The 25728-nt window shown below is 44.7% G+C and overlaps 2 protein-coding genes across 4 annotated transcripts; one reads left to right on the top strand and one right to left on the bottom strand.

Moving 5' to 3' along the window:
• Positions 1-412: 412 nt before the first annotated feature.
• On the bottom strand, positions 413-21239 carry LOC115133244 (EKC/KEOPS complex subunit TPRKB-like). 3 transcript variants are annotated; one of them, XM_065021760.1, is made up of 4 exons: positions 21050-21239; positions 11184-11314; positions 10918-11094; positions 413-1032 (listed from the first exon to the last, which is right to left on the bottom strand). In XM_065021760.1, exons 2-4 carry the CDS (start codon positions 11214-11216, stop codon positions 940-942), a joined length of 303 nt encoding a protein of 100 aa, XP_064877832.1. In that variant the 5' UTR covers positions 11217-11314; positions 21050-21239; the 3' UTR covers positions 413-939. The 3 variants fall into 3 exon arrangements, with proteins under 3 accessions (XP_064877832.1, XP_064877833.1, XP_029522140.1); XM_065021761.1 differs by lacking the exon at positions 11184-11314; XM_029666280.2 differs by lacking the exon at positions 21050-21239 and having other exon boundaries at positions 11184-12059.
• A 253-nt stretch (positions 21240-21492) lies between these two features.
• LOC115133741 (putative Dol-P-Glc:Glc(2)Man(9)GlcNAc(2)-PP-Dol alpha-1,2-glucosyltransferase) lies at positions 21493-24369 on the top strand. Its single transcript, XM_029667227.2, is given in 4 exon segments — positions 21493-21847; positions 22200-22397; positions 22629-22919; positions 22921-24369. Coding segments are annotated over 4 exon segments (1425 nt in total). The 5' UTR covers positions 21493-21682; the 3' UTR covers positions 23692-24369.
• Positions 24370-25728: the final 1359 nt, after the last annotated feature.

Raw genomic sequence — 25728 nt, 5'->3', positions numbered from 1 at the left:
CTCATCAAACCATTGTGATTACTTGTGCCCTGTGGACAGGGGCATAGCCATGGCAGTCAAAATAATGGGCTGCCCAGCATTTTATACACCCTAAGCATCATGTGATGTTAATTGCTTAATGAACTCCGGAACTACACCTGTGTGGAAGCACCTGCTTTCAATATACTTTGTATCCATCATTTACTCCAGTGTTTCCATTATTTAGGCAGTTACCTATACATTCCACCTGGTATAACATCAATACTGTTATTTTAAACACCAGAAACAGTGCATAAGGAAAAAGTTTAGAAGACTCAGTATAACTTATGCGTGTTCGCCCCCTTTTGGAGAGAGTTGAAGAGGACGGGAAACAGATGTAAAGTGACTCAACTGGATTTCTTCAGTGAGGTTTTCTGCTGGCCACAGAAATCACTTATTTAAAACAATTGTAAGTTTAATCACTTAGTCAAGTTATTCTCTATTTACATATTGGATATTTTACACAGTAGTTCAAAAGAATGCAGTTCCATGCTAAATGTGTTTCGGTGAAAGGAAAAGGCACTGTTTGTTTGGATTTTAACAAAAGCCATCATTTTTAAAATATGCATTTCACATTTTCTAATAATCTGTCCAAATAAATAAATAAGAGAATGAATTACCATGTATATGATTTTACACAGTCCACACTATCAAATAATACTGTACATCACAAGTACCATAATAGGAAGAAGTATCAACTGAGTGCAACAGTACAGAGGAAGTTTTTGAGTGTGTGTTTTTTTGATGAGTGGACAGGCCCAAAAGCATGATCCGTGTTCTCTTCTGTTCTACAGTAGTGGTTCAGAGAATGGGATAAGGCCTGTGGAAGTACAGTAGTCTTGTCCATCAGCAGTGTGACTGAAGTCTGGAAGGTAAGGTTAGGTCCATATTGATAATGGGCCTATGAAGTCTTTCTCAGGCTCAGCTGGCTGGTTCCGGAGTCCTCTCCTTGGCCACAGGGGCTTCCTTCATGTGGTCTCGTCCCTGTTGGAGTGTGTGCTCTGTGAGGCCCTCCTGGGGGGAGATGAGGGAAGTGAATAAGAAGTTAGAAGGGAGGGTAGTAGGGAGCAGAGACTGACGGAATTTTTGAAGCAAGGCTACTCATTCAATATCAAGGTAGATAAGACAGGAACAGAAAATTAATGTTAGTGGAAGACATTGATGCTGAATATTGACTACTAGTTCCTCTGAACTAACCTCCACATTTGAGCACACACACCACTATTCTCTATCGCTTCTCTATTCATCTACCCGCACTCTGGCCTCAAGCCCAGAGCTCCAAGACAAACGCGTCTCGGCCATATTGTTTTCTCAGAGCAGTGGGTTATGGGATAGCACATGAAGAAAGGGGGTAATCCAAGCGTGGACAAGGCTCTTTGTGCCCTGACTAGAGTCTGGAGTAATCCCTGTCAGGGAAATCAGAGACACACTGGAGCAGCTGCCTACGTTTGTTGGGCCTATGATAGGCCTTTGTTCGCTGGCTAATCAGGATCTTAAGGAATAACACACTGGGACTAACACTAACGCACCAGCTCACACAGATGAACGAAAACGACTGTAACAGTACATGGGTTGGCTTTACTTCTAAAAGCTGACCTAATGACAAAAAAATCAATTTGAAAATGGCCTATAGACATTTTAATCATAGTTTTACAAAAAAAAAGAAAAAAACATCCCTAGGAAGTAACAAAACCAACTGCCAAAACTCTGAAAAAGGGTGAGCCAGACGGCTTACATGTCTATGTGTGGGAAACAACAGAGTGCTTACCTGTCCTGGTGTGAGTGCTCTGATTGACTGAGACAGCATGATCCACACAGAGCCATTAATGTTCAAGGTCACAGTGCAAGGAGCTGTGTTATTAACAAGTTACCAACACTTTATTAACATGACACTAACACTTTCGAAGTGTACATTTTTTAACCCATTAAATCTGTTTAAGTCGTACGGGAGGTAAAGGTATTATTAAATGACACTTCCTTACAAACTGTGTCTGGCCCTAACGTGTCATGTGACTCACTGAGAGTTATCTGGTGGATGAAGCGGAAGAGACACTCCATCTTAGTCTGAATCAGCTCAGTGGGAGGGTCCTCTGTTATCCAATGGAAACTATCTGTTCGTACCTCGTCTCTGAATAGAGCCGGGTGATTGGTGGTCGGACCCTGATGTTAGGGAGTTTAGAATCAGAATCCCATTGAGAATCAACAGCAAATCACAGCAAGGAGGCGGGAGATCTGAACACAGAACACACTGCAACGCAATGCTGCAAGGCAAACGCAGCTCTCCATTGGAAATGAATGTACTTCCGGTGTACCAAAATGCAATGACTCTGTCGGTGTGATCAAGGCGATATTTTGCACACATTTACAGTTAAAATGCCACTTGAAATAAAAATTCTACGAGATATTTAAAAAAAAAGCCTCTGGACAAGTTTGTCTATAAGTCCTAAGAACCAGTGTGTGGAATAGTGTAAATGTACCTCTTTTGAAGGCTGAGAAAAATACTTGGCGCATGGGAAACAGGTCATTTTGAGAAAATGGCTGATAAAGATAGGTTAATTGCGTTATTATTTTTCACATAAAAGGCTGATGAAGTGTGCAGAAGTTCATGGATGAATTAGCTATGCCAGCCAGCCCCATAATGTAAGGCACTACTTGAGTTGTTGCTGGAGCCTGTTAACATTTTGGACTGTGTCTTCGACTACGCTTGGCACACACTGTTGAAACAGCATCAGCTCTCACAACATGCCTCTCACCCTCCTCTCTGATTGCATCCAGTGTCATCAGAAATGTTGTCAAGCCACAATCTGTCCATCACATTTGATACAGCAGTGGCACCCTTGTCAAATGTGGCTACTGCCATACTGGCTGCCTTGCCTGCAGCAATGCGGCTTTTGCCCACAAAGACTGTTTTGGGGCACCATATTACGGAATTTCGAGATTCATTTCCATTCTGCGTTCCTCCGTGCTTCATTTTTTTGAGGAGGTTGTCATTTGACATCCTATGTTATACAGGCACCATTTTCTGTGCAACCTCTAGATCAAAATAATATATTGCCTGCATAGTTTTTGTGCCAGAACCAAGATGACGAGCATCTACTGTGAGTATAGGTTGTCTGTTGACATAGAATGGAGAAACCAGACAGCAGTCTTTATCCCCTCTACATCACCCTGGTTATCAAGAACTGCACCCCTGTAATAGAAGTTTAGATTCTTATATTTTATTACATCTCTCCCCCAAGGCACTAAGTTTCCGTAGCGCTGTTCCCATCCTCTTGTGGGCATGATTGATGCATTCCAGTTTTCATATCTTAATGCCTGGTTAAGGATCTAATGTGACAACTGCCTTGTATGCAGTACTGTCACCATCTGAGAGCATCTCATCGACTGACTGATCTGGCCCACATACGTTGTGCTGCTTCCTGCTTCATTGCTTTGCTAGAGCCTGAGACGTTTTGGGCACAGTCATCTGTGTGACTCCTTCCAATTCCCTAAAATCCTCCTCAGTAACCCCACTTTCCCTTTTCATGGGATTGGCATTCTGGAGCATGCACTATTTCCCTGTTACGCCAAGGTAGAATTCAATGGCTACAGTTCATTCTTCTTCTTCTATGTTTGAGCTGCTTTTGAAAGCAAAAGTCAAATTGAAAACGTTATTGGCATTGTTGAACTAGATTTTCATAATGGCAAGCTAGGACTGATGGCCTGGTTCGCTAAACTAGCAAGTCTGTGGTTACCATGGCAACTACTGTAGCTATCTAGTTAACTTGCTAGCTACTTTAGTGGATGTCAAACACATTTCTAGCAGCAAATGTATTACATTATAGCCATGGTATAAAAGGGAAAAATAACTCTGGGTTCCATGCATTCTCTGGAAAATAATGCAAATCAGTGGAAGGTTAGTTCCACTCTGCTACAGCATCGTAGAACACTGCTTCCATGTCGCTCCTTATTTTCCATAGAACGCATAGCCCCTCGTTGATGATCCCTTTACACTGTGTAAATAGGGAGGCGCACAATTGGCCCAGCATCGTCTGAGTTAGGGTTTGGCCAGGGTACGCCATCATTCTAAATAAGAATTTGTTCTTTAACTGACTTGCCTAGTAAAATAAAAAATATCAGCATATTTTTACTGTACGTAAAGTACATTTCTCAGTAATCATACAGCCCAGTAGCCAACTCTGTATGTATACAGTTGAAGTCAGAGATTGGAGTCATTAAAACTTGTTTTTCAACCACTCCACAACTTTCTTGTTAACAAACTATAGTTTTGGCAAGTCAGTTAGGACATCTACTTAGCGCATGACACAAGTATTTCTTTCCAACAATTGTTTACAGACAGATTATTTCACTGTATCACAATTCCAGTGGGTCAGAAGTTTACATACACTAAGTTGACTGTGACTTTAAACAGCTTGGAAGATTCCAGAAAATGTCATGGCTTTAGAAGCTTCTGATAGGCTAATTGACATCATTTGAGTCAATTGGAGGTGTACCTGTGGATGTATTTCAAGGCCTACCGTCAAACTCAGTGCGTCTTTGCTTGACATCATGGGAAAATCAAAAGAAATCAGCCAAGACCCCAGAAAAAAAATTGCAAACCACCACAAGTCTGGTTCATCCTTGGGAGCAATTCCAAACGCCTGAAGGTACCACGTTCATCTGTACAAACAATAGTACGCAAGTATAAACACCATGGACCACGCAGCCTTCATACCGGTCAGGAAGGAGACGTGTTCTGTCTCCTAGAGATTAACTTACTTTGGTGCGAAAGTGCAAATCAATCCCAGAACAACAGCAAAGGACATTGTGAAGATGCTGGAGGAAACGGGTACAAAGTATCTATATTCACAGTAAAACGAGTCCTATATCTACATAATCTGAAAGGCCGCTCAGCAAGGAAGAAGCCACTGCTCCAAAACCACCATAAAAAATCCAGACTACGGTTTGCAACTGCACATGGGGACAAAGGTCATACTTTTTGGAGAAATGTCCTCTGGTCTGATCAAACAAAAATAGAACTGTTTGGCCATAATGACCATCATTATGTTTGGAGGAAAGAGCGGGAGGATTGTAAGCCGAAGAACACCATCCCAACTGTGAAGCACCGGGGTGGCAGCATCATGTTGTGGGGATGCTTTGCTGCAGGAGGGACTGGTGCACTTCACAAAATAGATGGCATCATGAGGCAAGAAAATTATGTGGATATATTGAAGCAACATCTCAAGACATCAGTCAGGAAGTTAAAGCTTGGTCCCAAATGGGTCTTCCAAATGGACAATGACCCCAAGCATACTTCCAAAGTTGTGGCAAAATGGCTTAAGGACAACAAAGTCAAGGTATTGTAGTGGCCATCACAAAGTCCTGACCTCAATCCTACAGAATATTTGTGGGAAGAACTGCGTGTGCCAGCAAGGAGGTCTACAAACCTGACTCAGTTACATCAGCTCTGTCAGGAGGAATAGGCCAAAATTCACCCAATTTATTGTGGGAAGCTTGTGGAAGGCTACCCAAAACGTTTGACCCAAGTTAAACAATTTAAAGGAAATGCTACCAAATACTAATTAAGTGTATGTAAACTTCTGACCAACTGGGAATGTGATGAAAGAAATAAAAGCTGAAATTAACCATTCTCTCTACTATTATTGTCACGCCTTGGTCTATATATTTTGTGTTTTCGTTATATGTTTGGGTAGGCCAGGGTGTGACATGGGTTTATATGTTGTTGTCATATTGGGGTTTGTATTATTTGGGATCGCGGCTGATTAGGGGTGTGGTATAGGATTGGCTGCCTGAGGCGATTCCCAATCAGTCAGGTGATTCTTGTTGTCTTGGATTGGGAACCGTATTTAGGCAGCCTTAGTTTCGCTTTGTATTCGTGGGTGATTGTACCTGTCTCTGTGTTGTAGTCACCAGATAGGCTGTAATTAGTTTCACGTTCTGTTCTGTTGTTTTTGTATTTAGTTTCAGTTATTTCTTGTACCGCGATTCTTTCATTAAAGTCATGAGTAACCTACACGCTGCATTTCGGTCCGACTCTCTTCTTTCAACAGACGAACGCCGTTACAGAATCACCCACCACAAACGGACCGAGCGGCGTGAAAACTGGCAGGAGCGAAAGGAGGACGTTATGGACGGTAGAGGCATGGAGTATACGACGTGGGAGGAAATCGACAGGTGGGCGGCCGACCCGGAGAGAGTGCAGGAGCCCGCCTGGGATTCGCTTCAGCAGTGCGAAGAGGGCTACAGGCGAATGGAGTCGAAAAGGAAAACACGCCGGCTAAAACGGAGAGGCGCTGGTATAAACAGGCAGCGACAGCTGGAGCAGCAAAAGGAGGATGAGTTATTCGGAGAATGGACATGGGAAGACGTGTTGGATGGTAAAGGTTGTTACACTTGGGAGGAGATATTGGCCGGAAGAGATCGCCTCCCATGGGAACAGGTGGAAGCACTAAGGAGAGCAGAGGCAGCCGAAGATAGGAGCCGACGATACGAGGGAACACGGTTGGCAAGGAAGCCCGTAAAGCAACCCAAAAAAATTATTGGGGGGGGGGCTAGAAGGGAGTATGTTTATGCCAGGTAGGAGACCTGCGCAAACTCCCTGTGCTCACCGTTGGGCTAGAGAGACCGGGCAGGTACCGTGTTATGCTATGGAGCGCACAGTGTTTCCAGTGCGGGTGCATAGCCCGGTGCGCTACATACCAGCCCTTCATATTGGCCGGGCTAGAGTGGGCATCGAGCCAGGTAAGCTTGGGCAGGCTCGGTGCTCAAGAGCTCCAGTGCGCCTGCACGGTCCGGTCTATCCAAAGCCACCTCCAAACACCAGTCCTCCGGTAGCAGCTCCCCGCACCAGGTTTCCTGTGCGTGTCCTCGATCCGGTAGCACCAGTTCCAGCACCACGCACCAGGCCTTCAGTGCGCCTCGCCTGTTCAACACAGCCAGAGCCTTCCTTCCCTCCTACGCTGTCGGAGTCTCCCGCCTGTTCAACACAGCCAGAGCCTTCCTTCCCTCCTGCGCTGCCGGAGTCTCCCGCCTGTTTAGCGCAGCCAGAGCCTGTCTCCTCTCCTGCGCTGCCGGAGCCTCCCGCCTGTTCAGCGCAGCCAGAGCCTGTCTCCTCTCCTGCGCTGCCGGAGCCTCCCGCCTGTTTAGCGCAGCCAGAGCCCGTCTCCTCTCCTGCGCTGCCGGAGTCTCCCGCCTGTTTAGCGCAGCCAGAGCCTGTCTCCTCTCCTGCGCTGCCGGAGTCTCCCGCCTGTTTAGCGCTGTCGGAGCCTTTCTCTTCTCCTGCGCTGCCGGAGTTTCCAGATCTGCCAGTCAACCAGACTCTTCCGGATCTGCCAGTCAACCAGACTCTTCCGGATCTGCCAGTCAGCCAGACTCTTCCGGATCTGCCAGTCAGCCAGACTCTTCCGGATCTGCCAGTCAGCCAGACTCTTCCGGATCTGCCAGTCAGCCAGACTCTTCCGGATCTGCCAGTCAGCCAGACTCTTCCGGATCTGCCAGTCAGCCAGACTCTTCCGGATCTGCCAGTCAGCCAGGATCCTCCAGAGGTGCCAGTCAGCCAGGATCCGCCAGAAGTGCCAGTCAGCCATGATCTTCCAGATCTGCCAGACAACCAGTCTCTTCCAGATCTGCCCGACAACCAGTCTCTTCCAGATCTGCCCGACAACCAGTCTCTTCCAGATCTGCCCGACAACCAGTCTCTTCCAGATCTGCCCGACAACCAGTCTCTTCCAGATCTGCCAGACAACCAGTCTCTTCCAGATCTGCCAGACAACCAGTCTCTTCCAGATCTGCCAGACAACCAGTCTCTTCCAGATCTGCCAGACAACCAGTCTCTTCCAGATCTGCCAGACAACCAGTCTCTTCCAGATCTGCCAGACAACCAGAATCTTCCAGATCTGCCAGACAACCAGAATCTTCCAGATCTGCTTGTCAACCTGAATCTTCCAGTTCTGCTTGTCAACCTGAATCTTCCAGTTCTGCTTGTCAACCTGAATCTTCCAGTTCTGCTTGTCAACCTGAATCTTCCAGTTCTGCTTGTCAACCTGAATCTTCCAGTTCCGCCAGCCAGCCAGGATTTACCGGAGCCTACTACCTGCCTGAGCATCATCTCAGTACTGGGCTGCCTCTCAGTACTGGGCTGCCTCTCAGTACTGGGTTTCCTCTCAGTACTGGGTTTCCCCTCAGTCCCGAGCTGCCCCTCAGTCCCGAGCTGCCCCTCTGTCCCGAGCTGCCCCTCTGTCCCGAGCTGCCCCTCTGTCCCGAGCTGCTCCTCAGTCCAGTGGGGATCTGGGTGAGGACTATTAGGCCATGGTCGGCGGAGAGGGTGGATTACCCCAGGACGCGAAGGGGAGGAACTATTACATTAATGGAGTGGGGTCCACGTCCCGAGCCGGAGCCGCCACCATGGACAGACGCCCACCCGGACCCTCCCTATGGTTTTGAGGTTCGTCCGGGAGTCCGCACCTTAGGGGGAGGGTTCTGTCACGCCTTGGTCTATATATTTTGTGTTTTCGTTATATGTTTGGGTAGGCCAGGGTGTGACATGGGTTTATATGTTGTTGTCATATTGGGGTTTGTATTATTTGGGATCGCGGCTGATTAGGGGTGTGGTATAGGATTGGCTGCCTGAGGTGATTCCCAATCAGTCAGGTGATTCTTGTTGTCTTGGATTGGGAACCGTATTTAGGCAGCCTTAGTTTCGCTTTGTATTCGTGGGTGATTGTACCTGTCTCTGTGTTGTAGTCACCAGATAGGCTGTAATTAGTTTCACGTTCTGTTCTGTTGTTTTTGTATTTAATTTCAGTTATTTCTTGTACCGCGATTCTTTCATTAAAGTCATGAGTAACCTACACGCTGCATTTCGGTCCGACTCTCTTCTTTCAACAGACGAACGCCGTTACAATTATTCTGACATTTCACATTCTTAAAATAAAGTGGTGATCCTAACTGACCTAAAACCGGGGATTTTTACTAGGATTAAATGTCAGGAATTGTGAAAAACTGAGTTTAAATGTATTTGGCTAAGGTGTATGTAAACTTCTGACTTCAACTGTTTTTGTGACAGTCTTATTGTATAGCCTAGTTATATTTTCCCACGTTTAAATATCTATCCCTTTGAATAACACTTTCTAGTTACTGGAGCAAATACATATGATTATTTATAGACAGCAAGTCACTTGGACAATAATGGGCTTCTCTCCCTTTTTATTTACCTTCACTCTCCTGTCATGTCTCTGATATGAGCAGAGATGTAAGGAAGGAATCCCTAGAACTGTGCTTATTTTCTTATTTTAAGAGCTGCATAACCAAGTTCATGAGCTAGAAGAGCCATCCTCACATTTATATAAAATGTCACATCTCCCCTGGAGCACTTGCACAGCCTCAAGGAATTGTACAAATGCATCACGATCTCCATCACATTGTGCTCATTCTATCATGACAAAATTACAGAATCCCTCTATGGTGATTTTCCATCTCGTGTTCAGACACTTAGGGCAAAAAAAGATCACGTCTTGACGCGCTGCTGGCTACCTCCTCTATCTGTAGCCTACTGCCACGATCTGTTGATGAGACAAATATGTTGCTTTTCTCGCATTGGCTAACAGCGAATTTGTATTATTTATATTATTTGTCTACAAAGGAATGATATATGAAAATAAAACATAACACCACCAAAACAAACTGCAAATGCATCCAACAAGTTTGTAGTCACTAACGTGATGTAGTCATTGCACACTAGGAAAAAGGGGACGAAATACAAAACTTCTAACTACCAATAATAACAAAGCAGAAACAGGCATTCAGAAATTTTTGCAAATGTATTAATGTATTATATATATATATATATATAAAAAAGCACATTTACCTAAGTATTCAGACCCTTTACTCAGTGCTTTGTTGAAGCAAGGACATTAGTCTCCCAGCCCCTGCCGCTGAAAAACACCCCCACAGCATGATGCTGCCACCACCATGGTGCCAGGTTTCCACCAGACGTGATACTTGGCATTGAGGACAAAGAGTTCACTCTTGGTTTCATCAGACCAGAGAATCGTGTCATTTAGGTGCCATTTGACAACTCCAAGCAGGCTGTCACGTGCCTTTTACTGAGGAGTGGCTTCAGTCTGGCAGCTCTACCATAAAGGCCTGATTGATGGAGTGCTGCAGAGATGGTTGTCCTTGGAAGGTTCTCCCATCTCCACAAAGGAACTCTGTTGCTCTGTCAGAGATCATCTGGTTCTTGGTCCCCTCCCCTCCCTGACCAAGGCCCTTCTCCCCCGATCGTTCAGTTTGGCCGGGTGCCCAGCTCTAGGAAGAGTCTTGGTGGTTCCAAACTTCTTCAATTTAAGAATGATGGGTCCCCTGTGTTCTTGGGGACCTTCAATGCTGCAGACATTTTTGGTACCCTTCCCCAGATCTGTACCTCGACACAATCCTGTCTCGGAGTGCTACGGATAATTCCTTTGACCTCATGGCAAGGTTTTTGCTCTGACGTGCACTGTCAACTGTGGTACCTTTCCGAATCCTGTCCAAACAATTACATTTACCACAGGTGGCCTCCAATCAAGTTGTAGAAACATCTCAAGGATGATCAATGGAAACAGGATGTACCAGAGCTCAATTTCGAGTGTCATAGCAAAGGGTCTGAATACTTATGTAAATATGTTTTTTTATTTTTAATTAATCTGTTTTCGCTTTGTCATTATGGGGTATTGTGTGTAGATTGCTGGGAATTATATATTTTTTTATACATTTTAGAATAAGGCTGTAAAGTAAACAAAAATGTGGATAAAGTCATGGGATCTGAATCATTTCTGAAGGCACTGTAAATATTATATTAGTGTGTGTGTGCGCCCAACACTCAAAGGAAAAACAAGACTGACAAAGAAAAACAAGACCAACCTTTTTGATCTTAGCAGGGTCGGTCAACATGGAGACATCTTCAACTGGAATCTGTTGTCCGTCCACCTTGGCAATGATGTCACTCATGTGCTGCTTCTCCTCTTTGGGATGGACCAGAACTATGAGAAGAGCACTATCACTGTCTGATATCCCAAGCCTCTTGAAAGCCTCTGAAATCTAAAGGAAAATGTGTCAAAGACATTAGGATGGGATATTACTTAGAAAGGTGTGTCAATGTGTGTGTGATACTTTTAGAGGCTTCTTACATTATTTATTCTGCCCTTGAGTTGCGTTCCCATGCAAAACTAGACAGATAGCTAACAACTAAGTCTTCAATAAAACTCCCAAGGCGTGACTTTTCTTGAATGAATATATTGAAAACGTTTATGTTGTGAAACTGCAAAATACAGAAAAGAATATACTTTAGTGTTCAATTCACACCGACATACTGTAGCTGTACATTAAACATTTGAAGTTGCATAAATACAAAGCACGCGCTAAGGTACCATGCATCTGGCAATGATGCCAAACCATATAGCTAATTGTTAACCATTTGGTAATTGCTCCTTTCATTACTCTAATAATGTATAACCATCTATGTAGAATAACAAAGCATATTACACTAGAAACAGTAACAAAACTACAGTATTGTATATTTTACAATTCGTTTGCATGACGCATGAGCAAAGTAATACAGCTAACGACATACATTAAAGGCATTGCAATTTGTGAGTAAATGCAACCAACATTGATATGTAAGAAACTCTATCAATAACAAGATTATCATCATTAGCTATATGCTTGAATCTAACTTACAAACAAATATTTTTCCAAGGCTGAAGCGTGACAAGAAATAACTACATTGAAAGACCTGCACCGTAGCGTTGTTTGTAGCTGCTTCTATGCGTGCAAAACAAATTCTGAACTTCCCGTTTGCGTTGTCTTTCTAAGTACCAGAAAGCGCCACTAGGGGGCAAATAACACCATTGAACACAATGAAAATCCAATTTAACCATTGTAATAAAATAATCTGTTACCTTCTAACAGGATGGCAGCACACTCCCCGCCTGGTATAATGAAATTGTGCCACTATTAAATAAAACATATCAAGAAACAAATAATGTCCTTTCTATTTTTATCTTTTGTCTCTAGGATGCTTCAGAAAGAAGAACAACAATCTCTGAGATTTGTCTCAGAAACACCTTAGCAGCTCCTTGCTTGACAATTTTTAGTTCTACTTTCCTAACCTTTTTGTCAGTACTGGGAAAGGTTTTTACCACAAGCCCGACTGGCCAGTCATTTCTGTGTGCCTGACTGTCTTTCAATAAGACAACATCTCCCACTTTTACATTTGGCTTTTCTGCTGTCCATTTTCTGCGTCTCTGCAGCGTTGTCAGGTACTCCTGTCTCCACCTTTTCCAAAAGGTGTCAGCGAGACACTGGACTTGCTTCCACTGTTTTCCATGAAGGTCGTTCATGCTGAAGTATCCGGAAAGGGCTGAGGTAGCGCTGGTCTTTTGTGTAAGTAACATTGAGGGTGTGAGAATGGTAGGCATGTCAGGGTCGGTTGATACTGACACTAAGGGTCTCGCATTGATTATTGCCATAACTTCAGACATAAGAGTGCTCAAGACCTCATGTGTGAGACGAGTGGAGTGAGACGCCCGTCTGAAACAGCATAGCATCAAGAATACGTCTGGGCAATGAGTCTCTCCCAAGAACCACCCATATGAGACGAGTGTGGAGGATTAAATATCCAAGTACATCCCTTATCTGAGAGGTATTTAGTCAGTTCTGAGTCATTTGTGTCGATACCCAGTTCCCTGCAGGCACCTATAAAGTTTGTACCTCGATCAGACCTTAGCACTTTTGCTGGACCACGGATAGCGAAAAAACGCCTCAGCGCGTTGATGAAGCTGGACATGGATTCGATAAGCTCGATATGGACTGCTCTAGTAGACATACATGTAAAGAGCACCGCCCAGCGCTTGGAGTCTGCACTACCACCTCTAGTGCGACGAGTTATGACATTCCATGGTCCAAACACATCAAGTCCAACGCTGGTGAATGGTGGTTCAGATGTGAGTCTGTCTGCAGGCAAGTCAGCCATTTTTTGGTCAACTAGCCTCCCTCTAACCTTGCGGCAGGTGACACACTTGTGAATGACACCAGAGACCAGACGTTTGCTCCCAATAATCCAGAAGCCTGCTGCTCGAATAGCTCCATCTGAAAAATGACGGCCTTGGTGAGCCACTTGCTCGTGATAATGTCTTACCAGCAGAGTGGCAACATGATGTGTCCGTGGGATGATGAGAGGATGTTTTTCGTCTAATAACATGTCGGCGGAGGATAAGCGGCCTCCCACCCTCAGCAACCCATCCTCATCAATCACTGGGTTCAGCTTTTTGAGTGTACTTTGCTTTGGGAACTCTTTTCCTTTTTCAATGCATTTGAATTCCTCTCTGAAGGCTTCATGTTGCACACAGTGAATGATTGCTGTTTTGGCTTGTGACAACTCACTTGTACCGCATGGTTTATTACAGTCATGCCAGCCTCTGCAGCTGGTGTTGTCTGCACCTTCATGGAAGGATCTTGCAACATGAATGAGTCGTGCTGTGGCTCGATTGAGAGTTTTCCAGCTTGAGAACCTCTCAAAGCGATGAGAGCCGAGTTGAGCTCCAGAAACTTTAGAGGCAAAGACAGTGACGTCTGGTCGAATCTCTGCATCTGTGTGAGGCTCTACAAGGTCAAAATTGATGTTCTCAGGCTTACTCGAGTTTGTTTGGGTCAGGAACGGTGGACCTGAGAACCAACTAGTGTGTTTTAAGAGCGCAGCAAGTATGGGCCTGGTTGCATGGTCTGCTGGATTGCTGCCAGTGTTTATATAGCACCACTGATCTGGATGGGTAGACTTCCTGATGCGAGTTATCCTATTGGCAACATAAACATAGAATATTTTGGTGACATTGTGGATGTAACCGAGAACTATCTTACTGTCTGTGTAGAACTTGGCTGCATGTATATCAATGTCAATTTCGTCTTTGATCAGTTCATACATCTCAACAGCTAGCAAAGCCGCACACAGTTCTAGGCGTGGGATAGTGTGGTCCGGACGAGGGGCCAATTTTGATTTCCCCATGACAAATCCAACATGGCATTGACCTTCCGAGTCAATAACTCTCAGGTAGGCTACCGCTCCTATGGCTACTGTAGAAGCATCCGAGAAGATGTGTAGCTCTCTTCTTTGAGTGGTAGACAAGGAGACTGGGATGTAGGTCCGCTGTATATTCATATGTTCCAACTCCATCAAAGATTCCTTCCACATTTTCCATTCCTCTTCTTTTCCTGTGGGAAGAGGGGCATCCCACTCACTCTGATCAGAAGAGAGTTCTCTGATTAAGGCTTTACCTTGCATTGTTATTGGAGCCACGAACCCAAGGGGGTCATAAAGACTATTCACTGTGGACAGGATGCCTCTCCGCGTAAAAGGCTTCTCATTGTGGGACACCTGGAATGAGAAGCTGTCTGTTTCCAGGTTCCAAGAAAGTCCCAGACTCCGTTGAAAGGGGAGAGGATCCACTCCTAGGTCCAGATCTTTTAAGTCTTTCGCACGGTCCTCCATAGGGAAGGCTTCCATAACTGTTTTGCTATTGGATGCAATCTTGTGTAGTTTCATGTTGGACTCCGCCAACATTGCTTGTGTTTTTCTTAGAATGTTGACAGCTTCTTCTGTAGTAGCTACTGATGTCAGACCATCATCGACGTAGAAGTTCCTCACTACATATTGCTTGGGTTCTGACCCGTGTTCCTTCTCACCCTGTAGTGCTGCTCGTCTCATGCAGTAGATGGCTACGGCTGGTGAAGGGCTGTTCCCAAATACATGGACTTTCATCCTGTACTCAGTTATGTTTCTATCTGGGTTGTTGTCTTCATACCAGAGAAACCTTAAGTAATCTCTGTGATCCTCACGTACACCAAAACAGTAAAACATTTGTTGCACATCTGCTGTTAGTGCAATGCAATCCTTGCGGAAACGCATTAGGACACCCAAGAGTGTGTTGTTTAAGTCTGGACCACTGAGCAGAACATCGTTAAGTGACACGCATTGACACTTAGCACTGGAGTCAAATACTACTCGTATTTGTTCAGGCTTTTGTGGATGGTAAACACCAAATATGGGCAGATACCAACGTTCTTTGTCTCCCTCTAGTGGCTGTGAAGGTTCGGCTTGGTCGTTATCCAGCATCTTTTGCATGAAGTCAATAAAATGACGCTTCATGTCAGGCTTTTTGTCTAAAGTCCTGCGAAGTGATGTGAGACGGTTCATGGCCTGCTCCCTGTTATTAGGAAGGCGACGTCTATTGGGGCGAAAGGGTAGTGGAGCCACCCAGTTGTTTCCATCATCCTGGAAAACCTGTTTGTCCATAATGTCCAAGAAGGCTTTGTCCTCCACTGATGGTGCTGGTTTATCATCGTCTTGTGTTTTGTCGAACACGGAACATCCCAGGCTGTCTGTGTTCACAGTTGTGATTGGATCTCTCGAGTGCACTGTAGAGGGAGAGATGTGTTTCTGAGCTACGCTGTTGTAGTTCTCTTTTACCTGGATGATGTCAGGGCAAGGGCTCAGATAGGATGTGCGACCATTTTGAAGTATGTTTGTCCTGAACACGTTAACATTGGCTGGTCGGTGAGCCGTTCCCAGACAGACCTCACCCACAATGACCCACCCGAGGTCGAGTCGCTGTGCATAAGGAGTGTCGTGGGGCCCATTGATTTGCTCTCGTACCTTGTGTACCCTTAAGATGTCTCGTCCTAAGAGCAGGAGGATGGGAGCGTCTGGGTCCACAGCTGGAATTCTGTCCATAACTGGTTGCAGATGGGGAGAATGAAACGCAATGTCGGGGGAGGGAATCTCCATCCTATCGTCTGGCATCATCAAATCAAATCAAATTTTATTTGTCACATACACATGGTTAGCAGATGTTAATGCGAGTGTAGCGAAATGCTTGTGCTTCTAGTTCCGACAATGCAGTGATAACCAACAAGTAATCTAACTAACAATTCTAAAACTACTGTCTTATACACAGTGTAAGGGGATAAAGAATATGTACATAAGGATATATGAGTGAGTGATGGTACAGAGCAGCATACAGTAGATGGTATCGAGTACAGTATATACATATGAGATGAGTATGTAGACAAAGTAAACAAAGTGGCATAGTTAAAGTGGCTAGTGATACATGTATTACATAAGGATGCAGTCGATGATGTAGAGTACAGTATATACGTATGCATATGAGATGAATAATGTAGGGTAAGTAACATTATATAAGGTAGCATTGTTTAAAGTGGCTAGTGATATATTTACATCATTTCCCATCAATTCCCATTATTAAAGTGGCTGGAGTTGGGTCAGTGTCAATGACAGTGTGTTGGCAGCAGCCACTCAATGGTGGCTGTTTAACAGTCTGATAGCCTTGAGATAGAAGCTGTTTTTCAGTCTCTCAGTCCCAGCTTTGATGCACCTGTACTGACCTCGCCTTCTGGATGATAGCGGGGTGAACAGGCAGTGGTTCGGGTGGTTGATGTCCTTGATGATCTTTATGGCCTTCCTGTAACATCGGGTGGTGTAGGTGTCCTGGAGGGCAGGTAGTTTGCCCCGGTGATGCGTTGTGCAGACCTCACTACCCTCTGGAGAGCCTTACGGTTGAGGGCGGAGCAGTTGCCGTACCAGGCGGTGATACAGCCCGCCAGGATGCTCTCGATTGTGCATCTGTAGAAGTTCGTGAGTGCTTTTGGTGACAAGCCAAATTTCTTCAGCCTCCTGAGGTTGAAGAGGCGCTGCTGCGCCTTCTTCACGACGCTGTCAGTGTGAGTGGACCAATTCAGTTTGTCTGTGATGTGTATGCCGAGGAACTTAAAACTTGCTACCCTCTCCACTACTGTTCCATCGATGTGGATAGGGGGTGTTCCCTCTGCTGTTTCCTGAAGTCCACAATCATCTCCTTAGTTTTGTTGACGTTGAGTGTGAGGTTATTTTCCTGACACCACACTCCGAGGGCCCTCACATCCTCCCTGTAGGCCGTCTCGTCGTTGTTGGTAATCAAGCCTACCACTGTTGTGTCGTCCGCAAACTTGATGATTGAGTTGGAGGCGTGCGTGGCCACGCAGTCGTGGGTGAACAGGGAGTACAGGAGAGGGCTCAGAACGCACCCTTGTGGGGCCCCCGTGTTGAGGATCAGCGGGGAGGAGATGTTGTTGCCTACCCTCACCACCTGGGGGCGGCCCGTCAGGAAGTCCAGTACCCAGTTGCACAGGGCGGGGTCGAGACCCAGGGTCTCGAGCTTGATGACGAGCTTGGAGGGTACTATGGTGTTGAATGCCGAGCTGTAGTCGATGAACAGCATTCTCACATAGGTATTCCTCTTGTCCAGGTGGGTTAGGGCAGTGTGCAGTGTGGTTGAGATTGCATCGTCTGTGGACCTATTTGGGCGGTAAGCAAATTGGAGTGGGTCTAGGGTGTCAGGTAGGGTGGAGGTGATATGGTCCTTGACTAGTCTCTCAAAGCACTTCATGATGACGGAAGTGAGTGCTACGGGCGGTAGTCGTTTAGCTCAGTTACCTTAGCTTTCTTGGGAACAGGAACAATGGTGGCCCTCTTGAAGCATGTGGGAACAGCAGACTGGTATAGGGATTGATTGAATATGTCCGTAAACACACCGGCCAGCTGGTCTGCGCATGCTCTGAGGGCGCGGCTGGGGATGCCGTCTGGGCCTGCAGCCTTGCGAGGGTTAACACGTTTAAATGTCTTACTCACCTCGGCTGCAGTGAAGGAGAGACCGCATGTTTTCGTTGCAGGCCGTGTCAGTGGCACTGTATTGTCCTCAAAGCGGGCAAAAAGTTATTTAGTCTGCCTGGGAGCAAGACATCCTGGTCCGTGACTGGGCTGGGTTTCTTCTTGTAGTCCGTGATTGACTGTAGACCCTGCCACATGCCTCTTGTGTCTGAGCCATTGAATTGAGATTCCACTTTGTCCCTGTACTGACGCTTAGCTTGTTTAATAGCCTTGCGGAGGGAATAGCTGCATTGTTTATATTCGGACATGTTACCAGACACCTTGCCCTGATTAAAAGCAGTGGTTCGCGCTTTCAGTTTCACGCGAATGCTGCCATCAATCCACGGTTTCTGGTTTGGGAATGTTTTTATCGTTGCTATGGGAACGACATCTTCGACGCACGTTCTAATGAACTCGCACACCGAATCAGCGTATTCGTCAATATTTTCATCTGACCTTGTCGAAACATGTCCCAGTCCACGTGATGGAAGCAGTCTTGGAGTGTGGAGTCAGCTTGGTCTGACCAGCGTTGGACAGACCTCAGCGTGGGAGCCTCTTGTTTAAGTTTCTGCCTGTAGGCAGGGATCAACAAAATGGAGTCGTGGTCAGCTTTTCCGAAAGGGGGGCGGGGCAGGGCCTTATATGCGTCGCGGAAGTTAGAGTAACAATGATCCAAGGTTTTACCACCCCTGGTTGCGCAATCGATATGCTGATAAAATTTAGGGAGTCTTGTTTTCAGATTAGCTTTGTTAAAATCCCCAGCTACAATGAATGCAGCCTCCGGATAAATGGTTTCCAGTTTGCAAAGAGTTAAATAAAGTTCGTTCAGAGCCATCGATGTGTCTGCTTGGGGGGGGATATATACGGCTGTGATTATAATCGAAGAGAATTCTCTTGGAAGATAATGCGTATCACACTCTATCAGAGTAGGGAGAGTGAGCTGCATGTGTCCATCTATAGACTCCACCATGAAGTTGACGGCTCTCCTGCCTGAAGTCTCTGTTACCCCAGAACACGTCTTCATGGTGTATGGAGCAGAGTTGTCATTGATGTTGAAGAGACTGAAATACTCTGTCTTGGCCAGAGATTTGTTACTCTGTTCATCAAGCACTACATACATTTTGACAGCTTTCTCTCTTTTCCCAGCCGGATAAGCTTTGACTAAGCATATTTTTGAACATGATCTTGGATTGACTGCCTCACCACAGATCTCTGTACACTTTGAGGTGACAGATAGAAGAGCATCGTCACCTTGCTCCCCGCCATTATCTGTCTCTGCTGTAGCGGTGTATGTATTTGTAGGGGCTGGGCCTGGATGCAGAGCAGCAAGATGCCTGTCGCTGTCGCACTCAGAGCACTTGATTGAAACCTTACAGTCTTTAGCTCTGTGCTGAGTTGACCCACAACATCGGAAACAAATGCCATTGTCTTTGAGATATGATTTGCGCTCATCTAGAGTTTTGTATCTAAACCCACAACACTTTTAAGAGGATGAGGCTTGTTATGTATTGGGCAGTGACGGTCAGGGTTTTCAACCTTTGTCTTACTGGGTTTGGTTTGGTGGTCTGAGGCCTCAGATGACACATCTGTCTTGTATACAGTCACAGGTGTCTTGCTGCTGTACCTGGCAGGTTTCTCACTTTTCATGGACACCTGGTTAGTTGAGGTGTAGAGGGTGAAGCTGGGGTCATTTCTAATTTTCGCCTGGTTCCTGATGAATCTCGAGAAGAACGAGAATGGTGGGAATGCTACCCGATAGTCCTCCTTATATTTGGATCCCTGTGCTATCCATTTTTCTTGTAAACTGAATGGAAGTTTCTCTACAATAGGGTTTACCCCCCGAGATGTGTCCAGATAAGCGAGGCCTGGAAGGTACCCTTCTACTTTAGCACACTCCAGTTCGAGAAGAATGTCACCTAGTTCTCTTAGTTTGTGATTGTCTTTGTTAGCCAGTTTTGGAAAATCATCCATTTTCTTCAACAGTGCATTCTCGATCACTTCGGGTGTACCATAGCACTCTTCTAGTCGTTGCCAGACCATGTTAAGCCCTGCTGTTGCGTTGAAAATATGGACAGATCTAATTCTGTTTGCTTGCTCAGACGACTCTGCCCCTAGCCACTTGGTAATTAGATCTAACTCTTCCCTGGCTGATAAATTCAAGTCTCTGATCGCATTGAGAAAGGATGCTTTCCATGCCCAATAATTTTCAGGGCGATCATCAAACTTCAGGAGTCCTGAACTCACCATCTCACGTCGTAGGAGGTACTTGATGAGGTCTGGTGCCACTTGTGACTCAGGGAAGTTGTGTGTGTGTGACTGGAAGTGGGCTTGCTTTCCATTTCCACCATGCTGCTGTTAATTTCTTTTGAACGGAGAGTCTCTGCTCATGTTCTGTTGTTTGCTACTTTCTGGATTATGGCATGTAGCTGGGTCAACACTAAGCTCTTGTTTCTCCACTTCAAATGGAAGTTCAGCAAAGTAGGGCCTAGCATGTTGTTGCACATACTCACATGTACGTTGGACTGGACTTAAGGGCTGTGTCCCGGTGTCTAGTTCTTTGCGAAGCTCTCTGCGTTCTGATCCTACAACTTCTTCAAAGGCTGCAGCTTCAGCCAACGCAGCAGCAGCTGTTCTCTCAACTTGGAGAACATATAAACTTGCCTCAAGGTCAGCTTTTTGCTTCAACAAGCTGGCCTCTATTTCTGCCTTTTGTTTCATCACAGAAGCTTCCTTCTCAGCATAAGAGACTTGTGCGCGTGCTGCGTCCGCCTTGGCGCGTGCTTTGACGGCTGCAGAACTCGCCGTTGAGGATCTGCTTGACTGTTTTGATGACCTTGATCTTGTAGATTGAGACTTGGTCCCAATGTGCTGAAGAGGCTCTTCCATCTCTCTCTGTTGAACACCTGGCTCTGGTTGTTGCATCGTAGACTGCTGGTCTTCCCTAGGATAAGAGGCTTTGTTGGCTGATGAACGTAGAAACATAACCACCGTGTGCAGTTATTCTTGTGCTTGAGCCCGCTGTGATGATGTTTTTTCACTATTTTTGTAGTTTTGCATGGGAACGCAACTCAAGGGCAGAATATTATTAGTGGGTGAAAGGTTGTAGATGATTTCGGAATATAAACTCCTTGTCTCCTCGTGCTATGTACATGGACTGCCTTGTTTGCTGCCACTAGCAACTTGGAAGGGGTTCACTATCTGCAAAAATAAATGTGTGGATCATTGCATCAACTTCAGTCAAGCATTCATACATTACATCAAACCAAAATGTCTAGCCAGCTAGTTACATTGTCTCACCATAGACGGGTTTATCCTTCCATGACATTTTTCCTCAATTCTGCGACGTTTCTGACATCTTTGAATAGCAACTGAGTTACAGTACGATCAGGAAAGAGTTCCAATTCTTGAGTTGAATACATAACGGAAGAAAAACGAATTTGTGGATGAAACAAGAGCCGAACATATGTTAGACCATCTCACGTGGTTAAAAAAATAAATAGAGGGAACAAAAACAAAGTAGCACAATTAATCTAAAAGGTTCCGGTTTTACTCGAAAACAAATCTGTATGCTGAACTTGTAAATTGTTAATACATATTATGAAATAAAATATAATACATATATGCTCGCATTTTTAAACGTGTGTACAACAGCGAAGCAATTACATTATTTGTGAAATGATACTGATAGGGACATCAGAATTCTAAAACAGCTTCCGTACGGACTACCTTTCACTGACGGACCACCAAGCTGTCAAAAAATTGAAACTTTTCCGTTTTAGCTAGATGGAAAGATCTGTATATATTTTTGTAATCTTATTTCAATTTCATGCTTACTTAACTTGAAATTAAACGTATGTAGTGTACACCATATATACGTATCTAGCTAATTTTAGAATTATTTCTGCGTTAGTTCAGAATTCGTAGGTGAAGATGGAGAAATTCGAAAGGTACATTTTCACTGCTCTCTGCAGCACCAATTTTTTGTTTTCTTGTCTCCTGTTCTCCAAAATAACTCTGGAGCAAAGGGAGCCCTACATGGTCGAAATATGTCACGTCCGCCAAACTCAGAAATACTGCTACGGGAAGTTTAACGAGGTATTGTTTTGCTATGTCAATGTAATTTCCTTGATTTTGTTATATTGTTGCTTGTCGGATTAACGCAACGCTTGTCCTTGGAATATTGTGACAGATTGCTAGATTGACTTTTTAACCCTTAACTAAACCATCTGTGACGATGAACATAGACAGATCAGACTATCGCTGGTCATTATTGTGGATAATATGCCTGAATTCTGAAAAGTATTGTAATTCTGCAGTGGTATATATCCCTATATGTAACTAAACCATTTGGCATCTCTCTAACTTGAAAAACATGAACCCTTTTATGTTTAATGATGTAGTAGAGGCTCTTTAACGGGATCTTTTTCCTTTCTCTTTGTTGTTCCAGTGGGACCCAATGATCACCACGCCTCCTGGCCTGTACCTGGCGTCAGTGGGTGTGATCAAGCCAGTGGTGTGGCTAGTGGACCTCACAGGGAAGGTAGTGTGTTCTACGGCGATGCTGCGCTTCATCAACCTCCTCTTCAACTGTGGTATCCTCTACCTGCTGTATCTCATCATCTGCAAGCTCCACCTTAAAGAGAAGGTAATAATGTCTTTACATGTTATTACATTTATAACATCCTCAAGGGTGGCCAGCTCGTGTGGCAAGCTGCAGTGTGTGCACTGTGCAGGCTTTTGCTCCAGTCCAACTTTTACTCACCTTACTCAAATAAGTTTGGTATAAATTAAAAGACCTTTAAAAAATTATTGAATGTCCTTAAAGCTTCAATTGCATTCCTTTTGTTAGTCATAACAACCATGGTTTCTCTTTCAGACTAAGACTGCCTCCCGCAGAGTTCTCTCAGCCCTGTCCCTGTCCACCTTCCCCGTGCTCTACTTCTTCAACTTCCTCTACTACACAGATGCCGGATCTACTTTCTTCATTCTCTTCACGTACCTCATGACCCTGTACGGCTGTCACAAAGCCTCGGCACTCATCAGCGTCTTCGCCATATTCTTCCGCCAGACCAACATCATCTGGGTGGCGTTCTGCGCCAGCACGTTTGTGGCCAACAAGATGGACGAAACTTGGAGGACGGAACAGTCGAAGAAAAAGGACGATAAAAAAAAGGCCCTGTCAGATACCTTTCTCCGTAAGCGGGGTGAAGAGAGTGATGCGTTTCCTGTTGGAATTCCTGACCACAGCCAATCATGTGAAGGCTGTGATGTTAGTGGCGTGGCCGTACATTCTCGTTGCTGTGGGTTTTATTGCATTCATTGTGTTGAATGATGGGATTGTAGTCGGAGACAGATCCAGTCACGAGGCCTGTCTCAACTTCCCTCAGCTCTTCTACTTCTTCTCCTTTGCCCTCTTCTTCTCCAGCCCCACATCGCTGTGCTACCACCGAGCTCTCCGCTTCATCCAGAACCTCAAGAAGCAGCCACTGCTCTACTTACTGATCACGGGACTCTGCCTTCTCCTAGTGTGGAAGTTCACCTTCATACACAAGTACCTCCTGGCCGACAACAGACACTTCGCCTTCTACGTGTGGAAGAGGATCTTCCAGAAGCATGAGGTGGTGCGTTTTGCCCTCATCCCGGCATACGTGTTTGCAGCGTGGAACTTCATGGACACTCTGAAGTCCCGGTCACTGTTCTGGAGCCTGGCGTTCCTGGTGTGTCTGGTGGTGGCCACAGTGCCTCAGAAGCTGCTAGAGTTCAGGTACTTTATTGTTCCGTACCTGCTCTACCGCCTCCACATGCCCCTGCCCTCCCTCACCAGACTGGTGCTGGAGTTCCTGTTCTATACAGCCGTCAACGCAGCCACGCTGTACATCTTCATCAACAAGACTTTTCAATGGCCAAATAGTCCAGCTGTACAGAGGTTTATGTGGTAGCCTGAACTGAACAGGAGGAACCCAGTTATTAACCTATAGGTTATACTTTTTCTATTTAAAATGAGTAAGGCCAGGAGTTTTTCCTGTTGTGATGAGATCATGCTCAGGAAACATCCCTGGCCCGAAATGTGAGAAAATGCATTTCATGTGAAGAAAGCTTTGAAGAGTACAAGTTGTTTTATTATGTACATTTGAACTGTGAATTGTACATTGAATGATGTAATTTGGTTGGAGGAAGAGACTGAAAAATGTGAAAGCCATATTGTAAAGCAAGAATCTGTGTTTTATACTGTATGGTTTAAAGAAATGTTAGTTGATTTGAAGAACATTCATGACTTATCTTAATTTAACTCTGTGGTAGAGTTACGTGTTATTTGTCTTTATTTCTATATTTAATTCAAACAGATGGTTAAAGGTTGACAGAGACTAAATGATGTGGCTCTCTTTGTAAACATACAACATCCTTGACTGTATTCAAAGACATTAGTCTGTTATGCCCTATTCTATATCGGGAATAGAATCAATAAACCATGTAAACACACATCTGTGTTTACATTCTGCTGCAATATTCTGAAGAGTAAAGTTGTGATATACAATGGGTTATAATCATCTTTCTTTCTTTGTGCTGTATTTTAGATTATCTAAATCCTGCCTTCAAATGCATTCCCTTGAATAATGTTCCTGAACTCCTTTGTTTTTCTTGTGTGGTTTGTTACCCTAAAATTCCAGAACCATTCTCTGTTCTTTAGGCCTAAGATATCATCCAGTAGCTTAAATAGTCTTTAACGTACAGTACCAGTCAAGTTTGGACACACCTACTCATTCAAGTTTTTTTATATATTTTTTTTTTATACTATTTTCTTTATTGAAGAATAATAGTGAAAACATCAACTATGAAATAACACATGGAATCATGTAGAAACCAAAAGTGTTAAATCAAAATATATTTTATATTTGAGATTCTTCAAAGTAGCCACCCTTTGCCTTGACAGCTTTGCACACTCTTGGCATTCTCTCAACCAGCTTCAACTGGAATGCTTTTCCAACAGTCTTGAAGGAGTTCCCACATACGCTGAGCACTTGTTCGCTGCTTTTCCTTCACTCTGCGGTCCAACTCATCCCAAACCATCTCAATTGTGTTGAGGTTGGGTTATTGTAGAGGCCAAGTCATCTGATGCAGCACTCCATCACTCTCCTTCTTGGTCAAATAAATCACTGACAGTGTCACCAGCAATGCACCATCACACCACCTCCTCCATGCTTCACGGTGGGGACCACACATGTGGAGCTCATCCGTTCACCTGCTCTGCATCTCACAATGACACTGTTGTTGCAACCAAAAATCTCAAATTTGGACTCATAAGGTCAAAGGACAGATATCCACCGGTCTAATGTCCATTTGTCATGTTTCTTGACCCAAGCAAGTCTCTTCTTATTATTGGTGTCCTTTATTTGTGGTTTCTTTATAGCATGAAGGCCTGATTCATGCAGTCTCCTCCGAATAGTTGATGTTGAGATGTGTCTGTAACTTGAACTCCGTGAAGAATTTATTTGGGCTGCAATTTCTGAGGCTGGTAACTCTAATGAACTTATCCTCTGCATCAGAGTAACTCTGGGTCTTCCTTTACAGTGGCGCTACTAATGAATCAATATTGAATAAAGATGATTGTTTGAAGAAATGACAAAGTCTCTCACCTGATTAGAATATTCCACCACAAGAGCCAGTTTCATCATAGCGCTGGATGATTTTTGCAACTGCAGATGAAGAAACGTTCAAAGTTCTTGACATTTTCCGGATTGACTGACCTTCATGTCTTAAAGTAATGATGGACTGTAATTTCTCTTTGCTTATTTAAACTGTTTTTGCCATAATATGGACTTGTCACAACACAACGGAAGGAAAGAAATTCCACAAATGAACTTTTAACAAGGCACACCTGTTAATTGAAATGCATTCCAGGTCATGAACCTCATGAAGTTTGTTGAGAAAATGCCAAGAGGGTACAAGGCAAAGGGTGGCTACTTTGAAGAATCTCA

Source organism: Oncorhynchus nerka, linkage group LG8, assembly GCF_034236695.1.
Source record: "Oncorhynchus nerka isolate Pitt River linkage group LG8, Oner_Uvic_2.0, whole genome shotgun sequence".
Taxonomy (NCBI): Eukaryota; Metazoa; Chordata; class Actinopteri; order Salmoniformes; family Salmonidae; genus Oncorhynchus; species Oncorhynchus nerka.
Note: the sequence above shows the minus strand (reverse complement) of the source record. Positions and strands in the feature narration are given on the sequence as shown.